Source organism: Pavona decussata, unplaced genomic scaffold (assembly GCF_977016875.1).
Source record: "Pavona decussata unplaced genomic scaffold, jaPavDecu1.1 SCAFFOLD_243, whole genome shotgun sequence".
Lineage (NCBI taxonomy): Eukaryota > Metazoa > Cnidaria > Anthozoa > Scleractinia > Agariciidae > Pavona > Pavona decussata.
Genome location: NW_028145648.1, coordinates 907546 through 925000, shown reverse-complemented (window position 1 = coordinate 925000; position 17455 = coordinate 907546). Strand labels below are relative to the sequence as shown.

The window sequence follows — 17455 nt, the reverse complement described above, 5'->3', positions numbered from 1 at the left end:
AGGATACAACTAGATGCAAGTCCATGGATACCCAAGTTGTTTTAATCTGTCTTTCCTTTTCTTTCTACCAGCTGTACTCCATATTCTTCAGTAAAATACGGTCGTGTAAAAGTTTTGTAGTAAATGCGATTACAAATTATGTACAATTATGTCATAGGAAGACTGAGCCAAATGATCATCCTAAGAAAAGAGATTTGCGTACTAAATGTGTAAGGATGGCCTTCATGCAGACAGAGCGCACAGTTTTCAGACAGTATTTTTAACATGCCAGTTATCCCAAATGAACTGATCCAAGGCAAGCCTGACTGTTACTGGATAGGGTATGGTAAGCAGGGTCTTATAAGTACTTTGAAGCCATATAATTTAGGACTTCTTTTTGGAATAATAATTTTATAATGAATTAATTAAATATCATAAACATCAAGGAATTAATTCTAAGAGACCAAGAGCTGACTTTTCTGGTAAGGGAAGAGCATGGAACACACCTATCTGTTAATATCTATGGTGTCAAGAATCAAATCTTTACTGCAGCTGTGGGCAGTGTCAACGACTGCACCCACTATGATACATGTGCAAGCTAGATGCACTTTGCACAGTTTAACTGTTGTTAAACCTCATGACTCACTCTAGAATTTGCATTTATGTTTACACCATTTTACATTTAAGTACTGTACCTACCCTCCAAAGGCCACTGGTTTTGTAGCAGGAGTTACATCACTTTTCTTACTTTCCTCTTCTTTTTTAACATTCCTGGCTTCTTTAGAATTTGAATCAACAGTCTTGGTAACTCTGGAACAGCATAGATACAGCTTTAAATAACAAATAATAAAAAGAAAATGAAATTTATAACAGGTACAGTTGAAACTTTTTACTACGGACACCAAGGGGGCAGGGATAAGTGTCCACATTATAGAGGTGTCCGTTTTAGAGAGGTAAGCTTTATATGGATTTTGGTCTCTCAGGGACCAAGTGAACCGTCTGTAATAGAGAGGTGTCCGTATTAAAGAGGTGTCCGTAAGGAGAGGTTCCACTGTACTGCTATTATAAGTGCACAACAATAATTATTACCTGGCTAGGGTAGGGAAAAGAAGCCCGGCTGAGATTTAATGCTGTAGTATGCATGACACTTGTGTAACACAAGAACCCAAGAAATGTAAGTTAGAGCATTTGTCCAGTGTGCATCATTGTTTTGACTCTTGCTGGGGACTCACATTTTTTCTTTGTCCCATGGACTAGTTATGTGCTCAATGTTTCCTACAACTGTTTTTCATATGCCATATCAGCCCTCCTAAATAAATGCAATCTTTTCTCTCCATGGTAAATGAAATAGACTCAACTGAAATGTCCTTATGCATAGTAAAATGTCTTCTTAAATTTCAAATCCTAAACCCACTATTGCCAACAATGGGTTTGAAAACATAACGTGATTGTATTTTATTTAAAAGACAGATGCTCAATGCCAGAGATTTGACAAACACATTAGTGGCACAGAATTGTTCAAGAGAGGTAACAGAAACATTCTGTATAAGTTGAATCCAGCTATATATAACTTCGGCCTTAATGTGTACGACAATTTTTTTATGAGGTATATACATGTATAGTATAGGGACATGTTAGAAGCTGCTGATCCACAAGCACACCCCTTTTCCTGATAGGAGCACTCCAATTTTCTTTTTCCAAGTATGCCTGCGCCATTCACTGAATAATACATCATTCACAATTTTAAGGTCATAGGTCTGAATCATGTTGGAAGAACTCTGTACCTGCCAACTCTCATGCCTGCGGGTTAAAACCTCGATCACACACCAGCTCCACCTATGAACCAATTTCTCACATCTTATGGAAAAATGTGAGCTATTGCAGCCTTAACTAACACACTTTTCAAAAACAAGTAGGCTCAAACCAAAATGAGAAATGGAAAAAACAAACATGAAAAATGAGTAAATAATGTTATCACAATCCTGGGGGATCTTCTTATTGCAATGAGGCAACATTGTTTGGTGATAATGTCGTCTCAAAATGACGGTTTCTGATTGGCTCAAAACTGTCATGTAAGCATGGCAGCACGGCACTTAAATAGGTTTGGCACGCACAAATCAAAATTTTACTTCTGTGAATGAACATGCGCTGTGGAATGGTGTTGTTTATTTCTTTTCATAAGAGTTTACAAAGCTTCTGACACTGTTCAAGGAACACTAATAATATTTGTTTTGTGGTGAACATGTACCATATACAGCGGATACAACTTTTTCTTGATGGTAAGAGAAGTGATTATTAATTTGATGAAGAGAAATTTAGAGACTTCGTCTTGAGTGTGAAAATAGCCACGGTAAATAACAATGAGCTTAAATTCCAATAAATTATGGCATTTTCAAAGCAAAAGGATCTGATTTATTTGGACTACTCCCCTTTTAAGACGCTTTGAGATGCCTCCGTTTTTCTCAAAGTTTTTTTGTTTAAATTAGTACCATCACTAATACATGTCGAAATTTTCACCTTTATGCCTCTCCAGAAAATACCTTCTCAAGCCTTTTTGGTAGGCTGCCAACGTTGCTGGCTCATATTCTTCACCAAAAGTTTCTTTTCTGGTGTCTCTTATCTCTAGGAAAAAGTGCCTCAAGAGCTCTGCTGCGTTGTCTTTAATGGTTCAGGTCTGTCAAATTGATCTTCTTGTCGTAGCTAGTGCAAGTGCCAAACGGCAGTCTTGGTAATTTTACAGTATTCTTTGCCGCTAAGTTTATTTAAAATTTTTAAATCTCCGCGACATCTAAGCTAGGATAACCATGCTTTTTTTTCGTTTTTGGGTACTAGTATGGTTGCTTTTTTTATTCTTACTTCTGGTTGTGTAGTTTATTCATCACTGTTTTCATGTTGTTGTTTATCTCTCTGCGATAACAAATTTTCAATAAAATAAATTTTCAATAAAATGTTTAAACCTACTAGCTCGTGTATTTCATCAATGGTAGGTACTTTATGGACTGTAAATTTTTGCACTCTCTTTGTTTTGACGTAAAAATTAAAGCCAAAAATTCAAATAGCCCGCCCTGAGAAATCATTTCATTACCATGGCTCAAGTTTGATTGAAGTAAGAATATTTATTTATTTCTCTTTCAATCAGCTCTCTATTTGTACTTTATCCATTTTCTCTCTGCAATTAAATGTTTGTATCGTGATAAAAAACTAAATTCGATTTTGAGACGGCATTACGGCTTTATAATAACGGCGTTGGGAGAAAAGATATCCCGTATTGGGCTCTTCCGTATTGGGCTCTGCTTTGGGACTCCGCCCAATATGGAATATATTTTTCTCCCAACTATCTGTCATTATAAGGCCGTAATGTCATCTCAAAATGAAATTTAGTTTATAATATTTTCCCTGCAATCTCTGCTTTTTGAAGGTCCATACAGAGCACAATCATTTTCTTGAGAACAGTCAGAATTATTCTCGCAAATCTTCGAAAGTCTTCGGATATAGTCGTGCCATCGTATACTCCCAGGATAAACATCCCATGCCTTTGATTCACAAAATGTTGGCAGGTGTAGAACTCAGATTTTCCTTTTCCCAGTATGCCTGTGTCACTGACTAAAAAATTATATACATCTATCATTGGAATGCGCTACCACTTGACATAAGAAACGCCACCACAGTCAGTACTTTTAAAGCCAAGCTAAAAACTCACCTTTTCCATCATGCATTTTTATCATAGTTGTTTTTATTATTGTGAGTTTACTTTTGTAATTTTAGATTTTTTTTTTCTTAATCATTGTAAGTTTACTGTTGATTGTAATTTTAGCTTTATAGCCTTTTTATTCCGTTTTTAATCTTGTCATGCGCATTTGAACATTTCATGAAATTTGCGCATTAGAAATGTTATTATTATTATTATTATTATTATTATCTATTCACAAGGCTTAAAACATAACATAAAATTTCTTTCAAATATGTGCATTGTTTGAACAAAGAAGTCAACATTTTTCATATGTAGCAATGTATATGTAAGGCAGTACTAAAATTATCTTTTGCTTTTAACAAGACATCCCAGCTTTTGTTTCTAAGTTTTTACATACCTTACAGCTTCACCAGCAAAATCATAAGTTCTCGTGATGGAAATTTTGCTTTCAGAGCTTGACGGAGCCTAAACAACAGAAAAATTACACAGTAATTGCATTTAGCTGAACATTGTAACAGAGTAAAGTCAAAATGCGGCTTCCCAAAATCTGAATAATTTATACAAAAGTTCAGATAACATGTAATTGAGAGAAAATGAACAGTTATCAGACACTGGGCTGACTTACCTATGTCTGTACTCATCATCATCAAGAAGGAGATAAATTAGTAAGGTATAACCTCTTTCATCTCCTTTTCCCTTTTCCATCAAATTGTGAATTATTATTATTATTATTATTATTATTATTATTATTATTATTATTATTATTATTATGGTCATCCTCATCATCATACAAGTTTAACACCTTCACTTTACTTTCAATTTTTTTTTTTCTTTTGAAAGTTATTATGCCTTTGACTTATAATGTCTGTGAAGTTGTTACAACCAGTAATAAAACTTCCAGATAATCCAAAAGTCAGGCTAATTTAGGTTCATGTTAACTGCCTAAATTAGCTGAAAGACTATTTAATATTAGTAGCAGAATATGTACACTTAAAATTAAATGACAACAAAGGCAACACTTGTTGGACATTAATGAGCACTAAACATAATGAAAATAAATCAACCAAAAAGTAATAATAAGTGCAGTGAAGTGAAGACACATTGCTTTGTAAAATGAACAAGAGATTTAAAGTCCTACCATGCAAAATAGAAATTAAAGAAAAAATTCTGCAGGTATTGAATTCTCTCTATTGCAGACATGAAATCTTGGTGCTGAGGGCGTCCATTATAATAGAAGCTGACTTTATTAGTTATCATGATGTGCCACTAATAATTAATGTACAGTCAAATGATTTCCAGAACTGTCTTCCTCAAGCTTGGTGAGTATTACCTAAAAGACTCCTGCTAAATGGCTCCTATTTACTGCTAACTGGTGATCTGATAATGGCACCTCTCTCCTACTTTTCCTTTAATAATAATAATAATAATAATAATAATAATAATAATAATAATAATAATAATAATAATAATAATAATAATAATAATAATATAAAAATTACATACTGTTAATCAATCAATCAATCAATCAATCAATCGGGGACTGGGTTACAATAAGTTTCATATCAAAATTACGAATAAATTCATACTTAATTATACAAGTTAAAAAATGGATATATAAAGTCTAAAAATCTAAAGATCGTCGAAAGCTAAAATAGCGCTTGGGAAAAAACTATGGAGCAATCTTTCTGTCCTGCATTTAGTTAAATGTATATTTTTTAGCACTTCCCGTTTGATAGTGATGCATGCGCTGTCTCGTCATTGGAGATGTTTAACAAGCGGTCTTCCTCTTGAGACCTTTTCAAGAGTTTTAACACAAAGTTCACTACGTCTTTCATCTAATGTTCTTAAATTTACGAAATAAAGAGCTTCTGAGTAGGAATTAGCGCGGGAACTATGATTTTGAATGCACATTTCTGTATGCGTTGACTCTTGTGAGAGGTAAGAGGAAAGAGCGTGGTGCAAAACTACACAGCAATATTCTAGTAAGGATTGTATCAGGGCAATATAGATAGTAATTAGATCATTAATCTCAACGCCCTGTCGACGGAATACTCGGAGTATATGAAGGTGTTTAGAAGCCTTGGTGACAATGACCTGTCTATTTTGCCTTTGGGAAAACACCCAATGATTGACAAAGTGCTTTCCCTTTTGAGATTTTTCCTATCCATTATAATATCATTGTTATACTTTCTAATTAAACAAAGACTTAGCACACTGAAATCCAGAAAAATGCTCAATGACGTTCTACATTTGTATTTCTGCTTTAACGGTTTTTATCTGTCACACATCGTATTAGGATACGAGATTAGTCTGCTTTCACATACCAACCCATCATATTGATTCTTCCATGACTGTACACCTTATCAGACTTTCAGCTTGCTTTACAGGCATTTTAAATAATGCTGTGAAGAATATATTAAACATCTTACCTCTTTAGATGTTGTTGCTTTAGAAGCTGGTTTAAATACAGTGTCTTTTTTGAAAGACGCCCATAGTTTGTCTTCTTTTGCCTTCTTATTAGCTTCTTCTTTTTGTTGTTTTATCTTCATTTCTTCTTCTTCTAATTCCTTTTTTCTTGTTTTTGTTTCATTGTCGCTGTGATTGTCATCAGATCCATCTTCAGCCTCAGCCAGTCTTATGCCACCTTTTTTTCTTGAATAGAGATAAAAAAAGCTGTTATGTTGATTTTGGTATTTAACATAAATATTTAAAGTTTACACAAGTGTGTACTAACAGAGAATTATAATAATTATTGTAACAGAATCCACAAACTGATTAATAATTATTATTAATCAGAACAGGATGCATACAACGTTTCTCCTCCATTCATTTGTATAAACTGTACACTACAATAAAATTATTACTGTATTGCCTGCATTGGGGTAGGGAGCTGGTCCCTATATGAGCTTCTCAGTTATGGGTCACCCTAACAGGTATGTTTTTTTTTTTAACTGTTTTGCTCTCAAAATGTTTTTTTTTTGTGTGTGTGTGTACTAATTTGAGCAGGTATAAATCTTGAAAAGATGGGAATGTCAATTGTTAGGGACAAGTCTCAACAACTCAGCAAAAATAAAAATCATTTTATGTACACAGTGTACCTCAATAAAGATGCAACTAAAAAATGAGACAAATTTTAATATTTTTATAACTGTGTAACATCCTGGCAAATTTGGATATGAAAAGTAATATCGAGTATTTTGGTATCTGGTGTAATACTGGGTAGGAAAAAAACAGATTTTGGTCTGATAGTATCATAATGGGAAATGGGTAAAAGAAGCAGTCTGCATATTACACTGTACATATATGCACATGCTCTCAGACTGTACTGCCAAACTCCACAGCTGAAGAAGATGCAAAGATTATCTGAAAAAATATTATTTTATAATTAGTAATCTGTTACCTCACTCTTGTGTTGTTTGTGTCTGTTTTAGTTTTCTTTATGCCTTCACCCTCACTATCTTCTTCTTCTTCACTCACATGTTCCTCTGTGAAATAATAATGATGAATTGAATTTATTTAACATTATTATTCTTAAGCTTGAGCTAATAAGGTCATTTTAAATTAAAGCCAATGATTGAGAAAAATATATAATTTGAAATTTTTGTTTTAATTAGCATAATAATCATGAGAAATTTAAATTGATTGCACAAAAGGGCAAAGAAATAAGTTAGAAAAAAAGTTACTTCATAGACTGTTCTAGGCTTAGCTGGCTTTACCTCAACTTGTTACTCATGTTACATGTTTTTAGTGTTTATGTAGCAAACACTAGCAGTACTGTAAAGTAATGAACCAGGCCCATTGGATTCGCATTGCAACTGCTTTATTTCACACACACCCAAAACTATATACACATCAATCCTGTACTTTCAATCATGTCGCTTACGTCATTGTCAATATCATGCTACTGTTTGCACAAACACTAAATCCCTCCCTTGATTAGATTTGAAAATCAGCTGTGAATCTTAAGGCTATTTTCTGGCTAAAAGCGAAACCAACAAAACTTTCAGTTCTATGTCTCTAGGACTCGTAAACGTAAACTCCAAGCTATATATATATGTCACTAGGACTTGTAAATGGTCAGTTCACAATTGGAAATCATTGAGACGCGCAGGTGCATGTCTTACACGACTTGATCTCCAGACAACTGGAGCTACTGCCTCTGGAGCATGTTGGTCCACAGCTGCCTGTTGGTCATGTGTACTAGTGTCCATGCCGTAATCCTCGTCTTCTGCCGGAACAGCAGTGTTCTGGTGCAGTTTACGCGCATGTGATATGTTGCGCATGAATACAGTTCCTTCGCGCTGCAGAATCAAACTCGGATCCTTACGCTCTAGCACAGTGTAGGGTTTAGGGTCGTACGTCGTCGACAGCTTGTTCTGCCTCGCCTGTCGGAGCAGCACTTTGTCACCCGACTTGATGTCTGAAGAACGTGTTCGGTTTTTCTTGTCTGCATAAGCCTTTGTGCACTGCTTGGCTTGACGGTCCTTGACCTTTGCAGACTGTAACGCGGCTGACAGAACACTAGACATTTTTGTCTCCACTTGTGGTACTTTGGTTCTGAGCTCTCGTCCCAGATGTAGAAGTGCTAACGACGCTCCGGTAGTCGCATGAGGTGTCGCACGATAATTCAGTAGGAAGGTATACATGTCTGTGCGCCAATCCTTGCCTTCCGCGTGTGCAGTTCGGATTGCTTTTTCAATGGTCCTGTTGAATCGTTCAACTTCTGCATTGGCCTGTGGCCAGTAGGGTGTCACTTTCCGATGCGGGACATCATGCATCTTTAGGAAATTCTTAAATTCCTCCGACACCAGATTGGCACCATTGTCAGTCACCACTTTCTCCGGCAAACCATGTGCAGCGAATATCCTATGAAGATGTCCAATTATGGTTGCAGAAGTAGTCGAACGTATGATGACTACCTCTGGCCAGCGCGTACATGCATCTTCACAGACTAATAAACTTTCCCCAGACGGAAAGGGTCCACAGAGGTCTATATGTACCTCCTGCCATGGTTTGTCAGGCATTTCTGTGGGTCGAAGTGGTTCCATCGGTGACTTGCCAGCAACAGACTGACAAGATAGACACGCCTTAACCATTGTCTCCACCTGCTGCACAATGCCTGGCCACCACACTTTCTCCCTGACCATCTGCTTTGTTCGCACGATCCCTTGGTGGCCCTCGTGTGCAGTCCGTAAGGTAGAATGCCATAGGGTACTCGGCATGACAATTCGTGTCCCTCGGAGGATGACCCCATTGCTGACGCAAAGTTCAGCCTCGACCTTCTTGTACGGTCGGAGGGCTGGCAGATCTGGCCACTCAGAGCCATGTAAACAACTTTGAACTTGTTGGAGGACTGGATCCTCTGCAGTGGCCTTCGCAATCTGCTCAAGGGTTAATGCTTTTGGCACAGCATTCAATGTTACATAGTTAATGTATTCTTCAGCAATGTTCCTTTCCCGGAACGGTTGGTCGTTCAGCGGCAACCTGGACAACACATCAGCCGGATTTGTCTTTCCAGGCATGTGAACAACATTAAATGTGTAGGGCTGTAGGCGAAGAGCCCAACGTTCAATTCGAGGTGGTGGCTTGGACGTGGGACTGTAGATGATCTCGAGCGGCTTGTGGTCTGTATACAAAGTGAACGGTTTGCCGTACAGGTAAATGTGGAACCGCTCGCAAACCCACACAACAGCCAAGGCCTCTTTCTCGGTCTGCGAGTATCGCCTCTCCACATCAGTTAACGTACGACCAGCGTAAGCAACAGGACGAGCAGTGTCCCCGCTTCGCTGCAGTAAAATCGCACCTAGTCCGACTGGACTAGCATCCACTTTCAGTTCAGTGTCCGCTGACTGATCATAATGTGCAACAACACAGTCACTAGTGAGAATCACTCGAAGGCGATCAAATGCATCCTGTTGGGTTTTACCCCAAGTCCACTCAGTGTCGCTCCTAGTAAGCTGTCGTAGCGGCTCTGCAAGTGTCGGGAAATTCGGGATAAAACGCGCACAGTAATTCACCAACCCAAGAAAACTGCGCACTTCAGCTGGGTTCTGTGGTGTTCTCGCATTCCTCACCACATCGACCTTCTTGTTATCCGGCGCCAGGCCATCAGCAGAAATTTTGAACCCGAAAAACACTAATTCCAAGACACTGAACACACACTTCTCTCGATTCAGTGTAAGTCCCTTGCTCTCAAGGCGTTCTAGTGTCTGTTCCAGGCTCTTGTCGTGACTTGCTTGGTCAGCGCCAAACACAATAATGTCATCAGAAATGTTCCTTGCTCCGGGGATTCCCTGTAAAGTTTGCTGAATCACGTATTGGTACATTTCAGGTGCAGATGACAAGCCAAATATTAAGCGTTTGTAGCGCTTAAGTCCCTGGTGTGTAGAAAATGTAGTAAGAACCCTGGAATCTGGATGCAGTTCGACCTGGTGATAACCCCATCGCAGGTCGAGTTTTGAGAAAACCGCGGCGCCATTAAGTGCATGCAATGTTTCCTCAAGTGTTGGTATCGGATGTCGCTCTCTGATAACAGCTTCATTTGCTTGCCGCATATCAACACATACGCGTACATCCCCATTGGACTTTGGAACAGCAACTAAAGGCGAGACCCAAGGCGTTGGGCCTTCCACATCTTCAATAATATCGAGCATTTGTAACTCCTCTAGCTTTTTCTCCACATCTGTGCGAACGTGAAATGGCACGCGACGCTGTGGTTGGGCAACTGGAGTGACCTCTGGGTCAACGTGTATTTTCAGCTGATAATCTTTCAGTATGCCGATTCCATTAAAAACAGCATCATGTTTGTCCACAATTGCTTGGACAGATTGCACTGTAATCTGGTTCACCTCACACGGGTATTCCGGTCCAACTCTTAGCAAACCAAGCTCTGTTGCTGTTTTCTTGCCCAGAAGAGAACCCGCGTTGGAATTTTCAACAACCACAAAGTCGGCACGCGTGTGGAGTTGAGGTGTTGACACATTTGCACTGAATGATCCTTTGACAGGAAGCAGCGTTTCCGAGCCCTATGGATAAATCTTAACAGTGGAATTTCGAAGTACAATGTTCTCGTCCGTTAGTAGATTGAACGTAGCACTATCCAGTACATTGACACTCGCACCAGAGTCAATAATCACAGGAATCAAGGTACCGGCAACAGTTATTGGAACAGTGTTGTTCTCCTTATCACCGCCAATCGCAAACAAATACTCATCATCGAAGGTTTCAGGTTCGGTTGTCACATACCGAAGTCCATTGCGTTGTTGCGTAACATTTCTGGTATCCTTAGTAGCTGGTTTCGGAGTGCCCTTGCAAACTCCAGCAAAGTGTCCTTGCTTTCCACAATGACTGCACGTTTTTCCATTCGCAGGACACGAAGGATCTTTGGCTTTGTGACCAGGGCGGCCACAACAGAAACACACAAACAGCTTCGTGTCCTGAGTCTTAAATTTCGCATTCCTCGCATTCCGTGGTCGACGAGCAGTATTTTCCTTCGTTTGTAATTGTTGCTTTTGAGACCCGTTAGAAATCCTATTGAGTTGCTGCCTCGAAGTCCCCGGCGTAGCTGCCTCGCTAGTAGCCGCATGTAGATCAGACGCTTCAATCGAACGCGCGATCCGTAGAATTACTTCGAGTGTCAAGTCGGTTTCTCGCAACAACCGACGGCGAAGGGCATTGGACGCACATTTATCAACCACTTGGTCCCGAATCATCTCGTCGATGTTGGCATACTCGCATGTCCTTGCAAGACTTCGTAAGCGAGTCACATAGGCATCAATGCTTTCGGCCGGCCCTTGCACGGCTTGACGGAAAGCATGTCGTTCGAACGGAATGTTCTTTTTTGGTTCAAAGTAGGCGGTCAGCGTGGCCAGCGCCGAATCGAAGTCCTCTCCCGTGTCGCTGAGAGTTTCGAAGATCGTTTGTACTTCAGCACCCGCCAAATGTAGTAGAACGGCCCGCTTCTGCTTCTTATCGGTAACATTCGAAGCCACGAGAAAGTACTCCAACCCTTTTACCCATTTAGACCAGCACTGCCCGAGCGTCGTTTGATCTGTAGTGACCGAAAAGGGTTGAATGGCTGGGAGTTGTAAAGGAGTGGCCATCACCGCGACTGGTTCCTCGTCCTCAGAAACCGCGACAGAATCCTCGGCACCAGGCATAAAGTTCGAGAGAGTATCCTCGTCGCCAAATTTAGTGTTTATGTAGCAAACACTAGCAGTACTGTAAAGTAATGAACCAGGCCCATTGGATTCGCAAATTTGCAACTGCTTTATTTCACACACACCCAAAACTATATACACATCAATCCTGTACTTTCAATCATGTCGCTTACGTCATTGTCAATATCATGTTACTGTTCGCACAAACAATAAAATGTTTGTAAATTAAAAAAAGCCTGGTGTAGAAACTTGCAGCCAGGTTTCTGAAAGGTCAGCCAGTGGACCATCATTCAAATACCTTCCACCACATATTTAACAAGAAACAGAAACATCAAAATAAAACGTGACATCAGTACTGACATTCAGATAGAAAAAGTAAACAAACTAGTGAAGTATGTGTTATAGGATCAAACTTATTGGTACAGGGTTTGTAAAGTTATAAAGATTCCCCATAAAGCTAATATAATGACACAACAACTACAACAACAACAATAATTTTACATGTACTCTACTTTGCATGCATGTGGATTTGTTTAAACTGTACTAAATTGCCCCTGCCAACAACACATAAACAACACAGTTTGTTTTTGGCCAAGAGAGAAGTTTATTTCCACATCTGAAGACAATAATAATAATGGAACAATTCAAAAGAAATAAACCTCTCTGCCACCAAACACAGGCCAAAAACCAACTGTGACCATGAAGTAAATGAAGACAGGAAGATAAGATTAAACATGAATATTGGCTTGTCTTAGTTGATTCACAAGGGCAAGCTTCAATTCTAAACTAAATTCTAAATAAAGTTTATATGCATCACTAGACCAGCCACTATACAACTGGATAAGTTCCCCTGGAACACCACAGCGAAAGGCCCAAGAGGTGGCCCCTTCGATGAAAGGCATGACCCTTGAAATTCTCCGCGACCAAGCAGGAAGAGAAATGAGAAACAAAACTACACTTTGTCATGGGAACGAGACTGTTGGGACCTAACATGAGAAAAACAGGACAAGAAGAGCAAGCGGGGACTACATGAATCATGCGTAAATAAGCAGACACAGGACACAACGGTGAACCAAAAATCCTAAGTAAAGGAATATGAAAACTGAATCGTCTTTGTATACTTAAAAGTAACTAAGACGCCAAGAGTAGTAACAGCCATATCACCATGGGTGAGATGGCCCCGAGGATCAAAGGATTTTGCAGACGCTGGAACAATGTTAGCAAGACAAGTCATGAGATAAAAAGTAAACAAAAACGCACAAAAAAAGTAGACGGACGTGGATCACCTTCCAACTAAAAAGCATGGGAAATGAGTAAAATGGAAGGGGTAACAGACGGAGCCCTGCGCGTGTCAGAGGGAGGGTATGAAGTCTCTTGTAAAAGGGTAATCTGCAACCATAAAAATGCAATAACTTAACACCACTAAAATAATTCCTAATAGAAGGAGGGGTTAAAGTACAACTTAAAAACTGCACATATAGCCAAACAGTATCCAGCGTTGCGGGAATAGGATCGAACTTAAAATATTGGTGTAAGTACAGTACCGCCTGAATCCATATGTACATCAGCCGCGGGTTTCACGAGGTGGACGCAAGGGCAGTGCACGCGTTTTGCCCTTGCGTCCACCTCGAGAGGAACGAACGAGGCACGAGACGAAACCGAGACGAAACCTAGGCAATCACGCGTTCTTCATTGGCCGCGTCTTCGTGCTCTTAATTGCCTTTGTTTGCTCGTTGTTTGCGTTTCATTGTTAGTCATCAGGTCGCATTTACCCAAGAGATTTTCACGGAAACCACGGCCACCTCTCGCGATCTCATCGATGCATCGCTTAAGCTACTGTCACTCGAGATCAAAGCGTACGTCAATACAATGGACTTTGAAGTTAAAATTCGACAATTTTCACGTATAACTTATTATTTATCGGTCAGTAAATCTGCTATCAAAGTATCCGTGCAGAACTCGAAATTTTTCAAACAAATTGATCGAAAATGGCGAATGAAAGCTAATGAAGCGTTGTCACTGTTGTCACGCTTCGATTAATTTCGTTCGCAATTTGCATGCGTAATGTTTTCGTTTGTTTTCCACAAATATTTTTCTTCTTTTGCATAACGAATGAAACTTTTTTTTGTTTGCCGAGCGTCAAATAGCGTTTGTGCAGTATTCAAGCGTAATAATTTCCTTTATCGTCGGCAAAACTACAAACGAACAGCTGTGACGGCACGGTCTACCGCATGAAAAGGTTCAATGCGAATGATTTGCATATTTTCGATTTTCATGTGTCGGAATTTCCGAGTAAAAACGTCCGTTTCTCCATACTAGAAAAGTACACACAGAAATATTTTTTTCAGCCGCTTAGATAAGTAAATACACAAAAGCATGGATTAGAAGCAAATTACAACATTGCTTGCACCGTGCAAAAGCCGCCAAGATGACGCTTACTTTTCGAAACTGACAGAAAGCGCATCGCATTAACGTAAATAATAAACCATTGATTTTTTTTTTGAAAGAGAGGAAGGACATTTTTTTATCTAAAGGTAATGAATTCCTTTAAATTTTGATTTAACTTGAAACATTTCGAGAAGAACTTGAGGAAGTCACCATTAAATTATATTACGGGTAGTGCATGTCGCGCGAGTCATGTAACATTCATCGGACGAAAGCAAATCGCGCGCTCGATCTGTTTCCCGGATCTGTTTTCGGAAATCCGCTTGAATTTAAACGGCTACAGAAAATGCATGGACAGCTTGTGTACGTTGAATTACGCGATGGTGAAAATCCATGCACCTAGAGCAGTCCAAGATTAGTCTCCCACACGACGATTCCAAAGACCGGCTGCATTTCAAGGCGGCGTTTCATGTTTCATGCGGTTTACTTGAGAAAAAAATCTATTCAACTGAAAACAATAAACTCACAATAGGCTATAAAATGCTATTGTGTTTGGGCCTCGTCCTTTTGACCGCGGGAAATATTCAACCTAGGTTTCGTCTCGTGAACCGCGCGGTTTCGTCTCGTGAACCGCACGGTTTCGTCTCGTGAACCGCGCGGCCCTTCACGCGTTCTGCCCTTGCGGTTCACGCGTGCCAATGTGCATATGGATTCAGGCGGTACTGTATGTTAAGAAGTGAGAATTTAAGAAGTCTGAAATTGAGTTCTATGACCAAAAGGTTTCTAACTTTCTAAATGATCTAAGTCAAATTATTACAATCAACCAGAATTGCAGAATCGACCAGAAGACAATAGGCCATTTTACAGTTGTGTGCTAAGTGACCTGGCGTTGGATTGCAAGCGAGGCTGCGGGTTACCTTGCTTTGATACAAACCACACTGCTTTTCATATGTAGATCATGCTGTTCTTAAGCTAACTAGTTTACATTTACTTAAGCAATAGACCGCACTTTCCAGAAGTTTACCAGCGTAATAAAACCACGCAGGATGTTGGGAGAACACGAGAAAGCGGCTCGTGATTTACAAGCTTTTCGAGTGTACTCCCAACATCCCAAGTGGTTTTATTACGCTGGTAAACTTCTGGAAAGTGGGGTCTATTGCTTTTATGAAATAACTACTTAGACAAAAATACTTAGAAATCGGCGCTTTTTATTTTGTAACTTGATCAAGCTGTTTATTCTCTTCAAATTCATCAGTAAGGCGGGAGAACCAATCACAAATCGGGATCTATTTTGAGCATAAACCTGTTGAATCGCCGAAGGACGCATCACAGTTTGAGCGAATGAATGAAAGTGTTTTTTAAGTTAAATTACTGTCTAACTCTCACAAAAATGTGGCTAAAAAAGGTTAATGCCTTGGCGAAAGAATGCTTTTTATCAGCAGATAGCAGTTACTGATGAAAAGCGGACAGCGGCTTGGTGAGTGAAAAAACTTCACTTGTTTTGAGCTTGGCCAGGTCTTCTTTTTCTATTGCTGGTTTGTGCATGGTGTTTTGCATGCCTTCTTGCTTAAGCTGTTTAATTTTGGCGTCAAGCATTTGGTTTGAGAGGACAAAACGTGGGTCGTGAGTGAACCATATTCCTAAACTGTGTGGTGGTGTGTTTAGATATCTCTCAATGCCATTTCTTATTGACAGAAGAGTCGCACGGCTGTAATTTTCGCCTTCTTTATTTCTTGCTTCGGCGTAGAATTGCCTCAGATTCCTGTCCAGCTCTTCGACCGCCATTTCCGCCAGACTTACGCCAATAACCTTTTGTTTACTCCACTCTAGGTGAACAGAGAAAGAGGAATTGTGATTTGAGCAGTTAATATCAAATACCTTGTACTCGGGTTGAAGTCGGTTTTATATTGTTTTAAACGCTTCAAGTTATTTGTAAACAACTTGACTTTGGCATAACCTTCAATAAATTACAAATTTTGTACTGTTTATCAATACTGTTTGAGCCGTTTACTTTATAAAATAACAGTTTCAGTGAAAAGCCAGGCTAAAAGATTATTCATGTAATTAAAACCAACCTGTGAATACGGAAACTGCCCACTGTGTTGCCTGCTTGGTTTTTTTGGCTTGTGCATTTTCGACAATCGAGTCAAGTTCTTCGTTTTCCACATCGGCAAATCTTCTTTTTTTGCTCGACCTTTCTTCTTCTGCCTTAGTATTTAAGCTCTCCTTTTTAGAATTTGGCTCCGAATTTTTATTGTGCGGCAAAAGCACATCAAAGCCTGACAATATGTTGAAGTTCGGAAAGTTTTTGTCGCGCTCGTCGGCCATTATCGAGAAATCTCCAGCGGGAGAGCAGCGGGAGTTTACCGGTACAATAGTACATAGGTTTGGCAACTCTATTGACCAATCAGAACGCGCGTAGTATGTTAGTTATTTTATAAATATGAATAGTAGTGAGGTTTGTATCAAAACAAGGTCAACCCCACCCTCGCTTCCAATCCAAAGCCAGGTCACCAAACACGCAACTGTAAAATGGCCTATTCAATGGCAGTTTTTTCTCTGTTTGTAAACAGGTTCATATGCGATGACCGCTAAGCCAATCAAAACGTTGCAATTGCATTTAACAATGATCCAGTTTTTAAAAAATGGCTTTATCACCTGAGAGATTCGAGAGCAGACGTTTTAGGCGTTAGCTCTAACGTCAGATCTTGAATTAAGGTGGCCAAATGACCTAATTAAAATTTCTCAGCATTTCTTTATAAACAGATTGTCCTCCAAGTTCGGGGATCATCAACATCAAAACATGAGTGCAGTCTGTTAGAAGCGACGTGAATTGTTTGAAATTCAACTGATTCTTTCTCACCTGGTACGTAATCTTCGTCGTCTTCGCTGCTGAATTCTGAGTCCGACATCTTTTTTAAGAAAACACACAGAAATTCTGTAAGTCCCGACTAGTCCAAATCTCCAGTGTATTCATACATGACGTACCATAAGGTAGATACGTCATGTATGGAGTATATATGGTAGTGCTCCCCGTTGACAGGCTCCCAAGCGGAGTAAAATCGAGCACGGAAAGACCGGAAAGGGGGCGAGACCGTTTGCCCGGCTCGCCGATCAGCCCTATGCCCCCACGAGTTTGAGATATGGAAACGAGTGCTGATCATGCTCCTGTCACAGTGATTTGGGCATCCCCATACCCAAATCCCTAGTGATATGGGTATCCCCGGTAGGGATGCACTAA

General features: G+C 39.6%; 1 protein-coding gene and 1 long non-coding RNA gene across 2 annotated transcripts in view; one reads left to right on the top strand and one right to left on the bottom strand.

Annotated features, from left to right (window-relative positions):
* Nucleotides 1–17232, bottom strand: part of LOC146457458 (heterochromatin-stabilizing protein CFDP1-like) — an 18807-nt gene extending 1575 nt beyond the window's left edge. Inside the window, exons 1-5 of the mRNA XM_085091933.1 lie at nucleotides 17078–17232; nucleotides 7071–7155; nucleotides 6100–6322; nucleotides 4068–4135; nucleotides 679–789 (exon numbers count right to left, since the gene is read on the bottom strand). Of these exons, the coding sequence (XP_084948059.1) occupies nucleotides 679–789; nucleotides 4068–4135; nucleotides 6100–6322; nucleotides 7071–7155; nucleotides 17078–17126 (536 nt within the window). The 5' untranslated portion in view covers nucleotides 17127–17232. The remainder of the gene's footprint in view (nucleotides 1–678; nucleotides 790–4067; nucleotides 4136–6099; nucleotides 6323–7070; nucleotides 7156–17077) is intronic.
* On the top strand, nucleotides 15482–16208 carry LOC146457459 (uncharacterized). The gene is made up of 2 exons (XR_014858477.1): nucleotides 15482–15691; nucleotides 16045–16208. It is a non-coding gene; the product is annotated as an uncharacterized LOC146457459 (long non-coding RNA).
* Nucleotides 17233–17455: the final 223 nt, after the last annotated feature.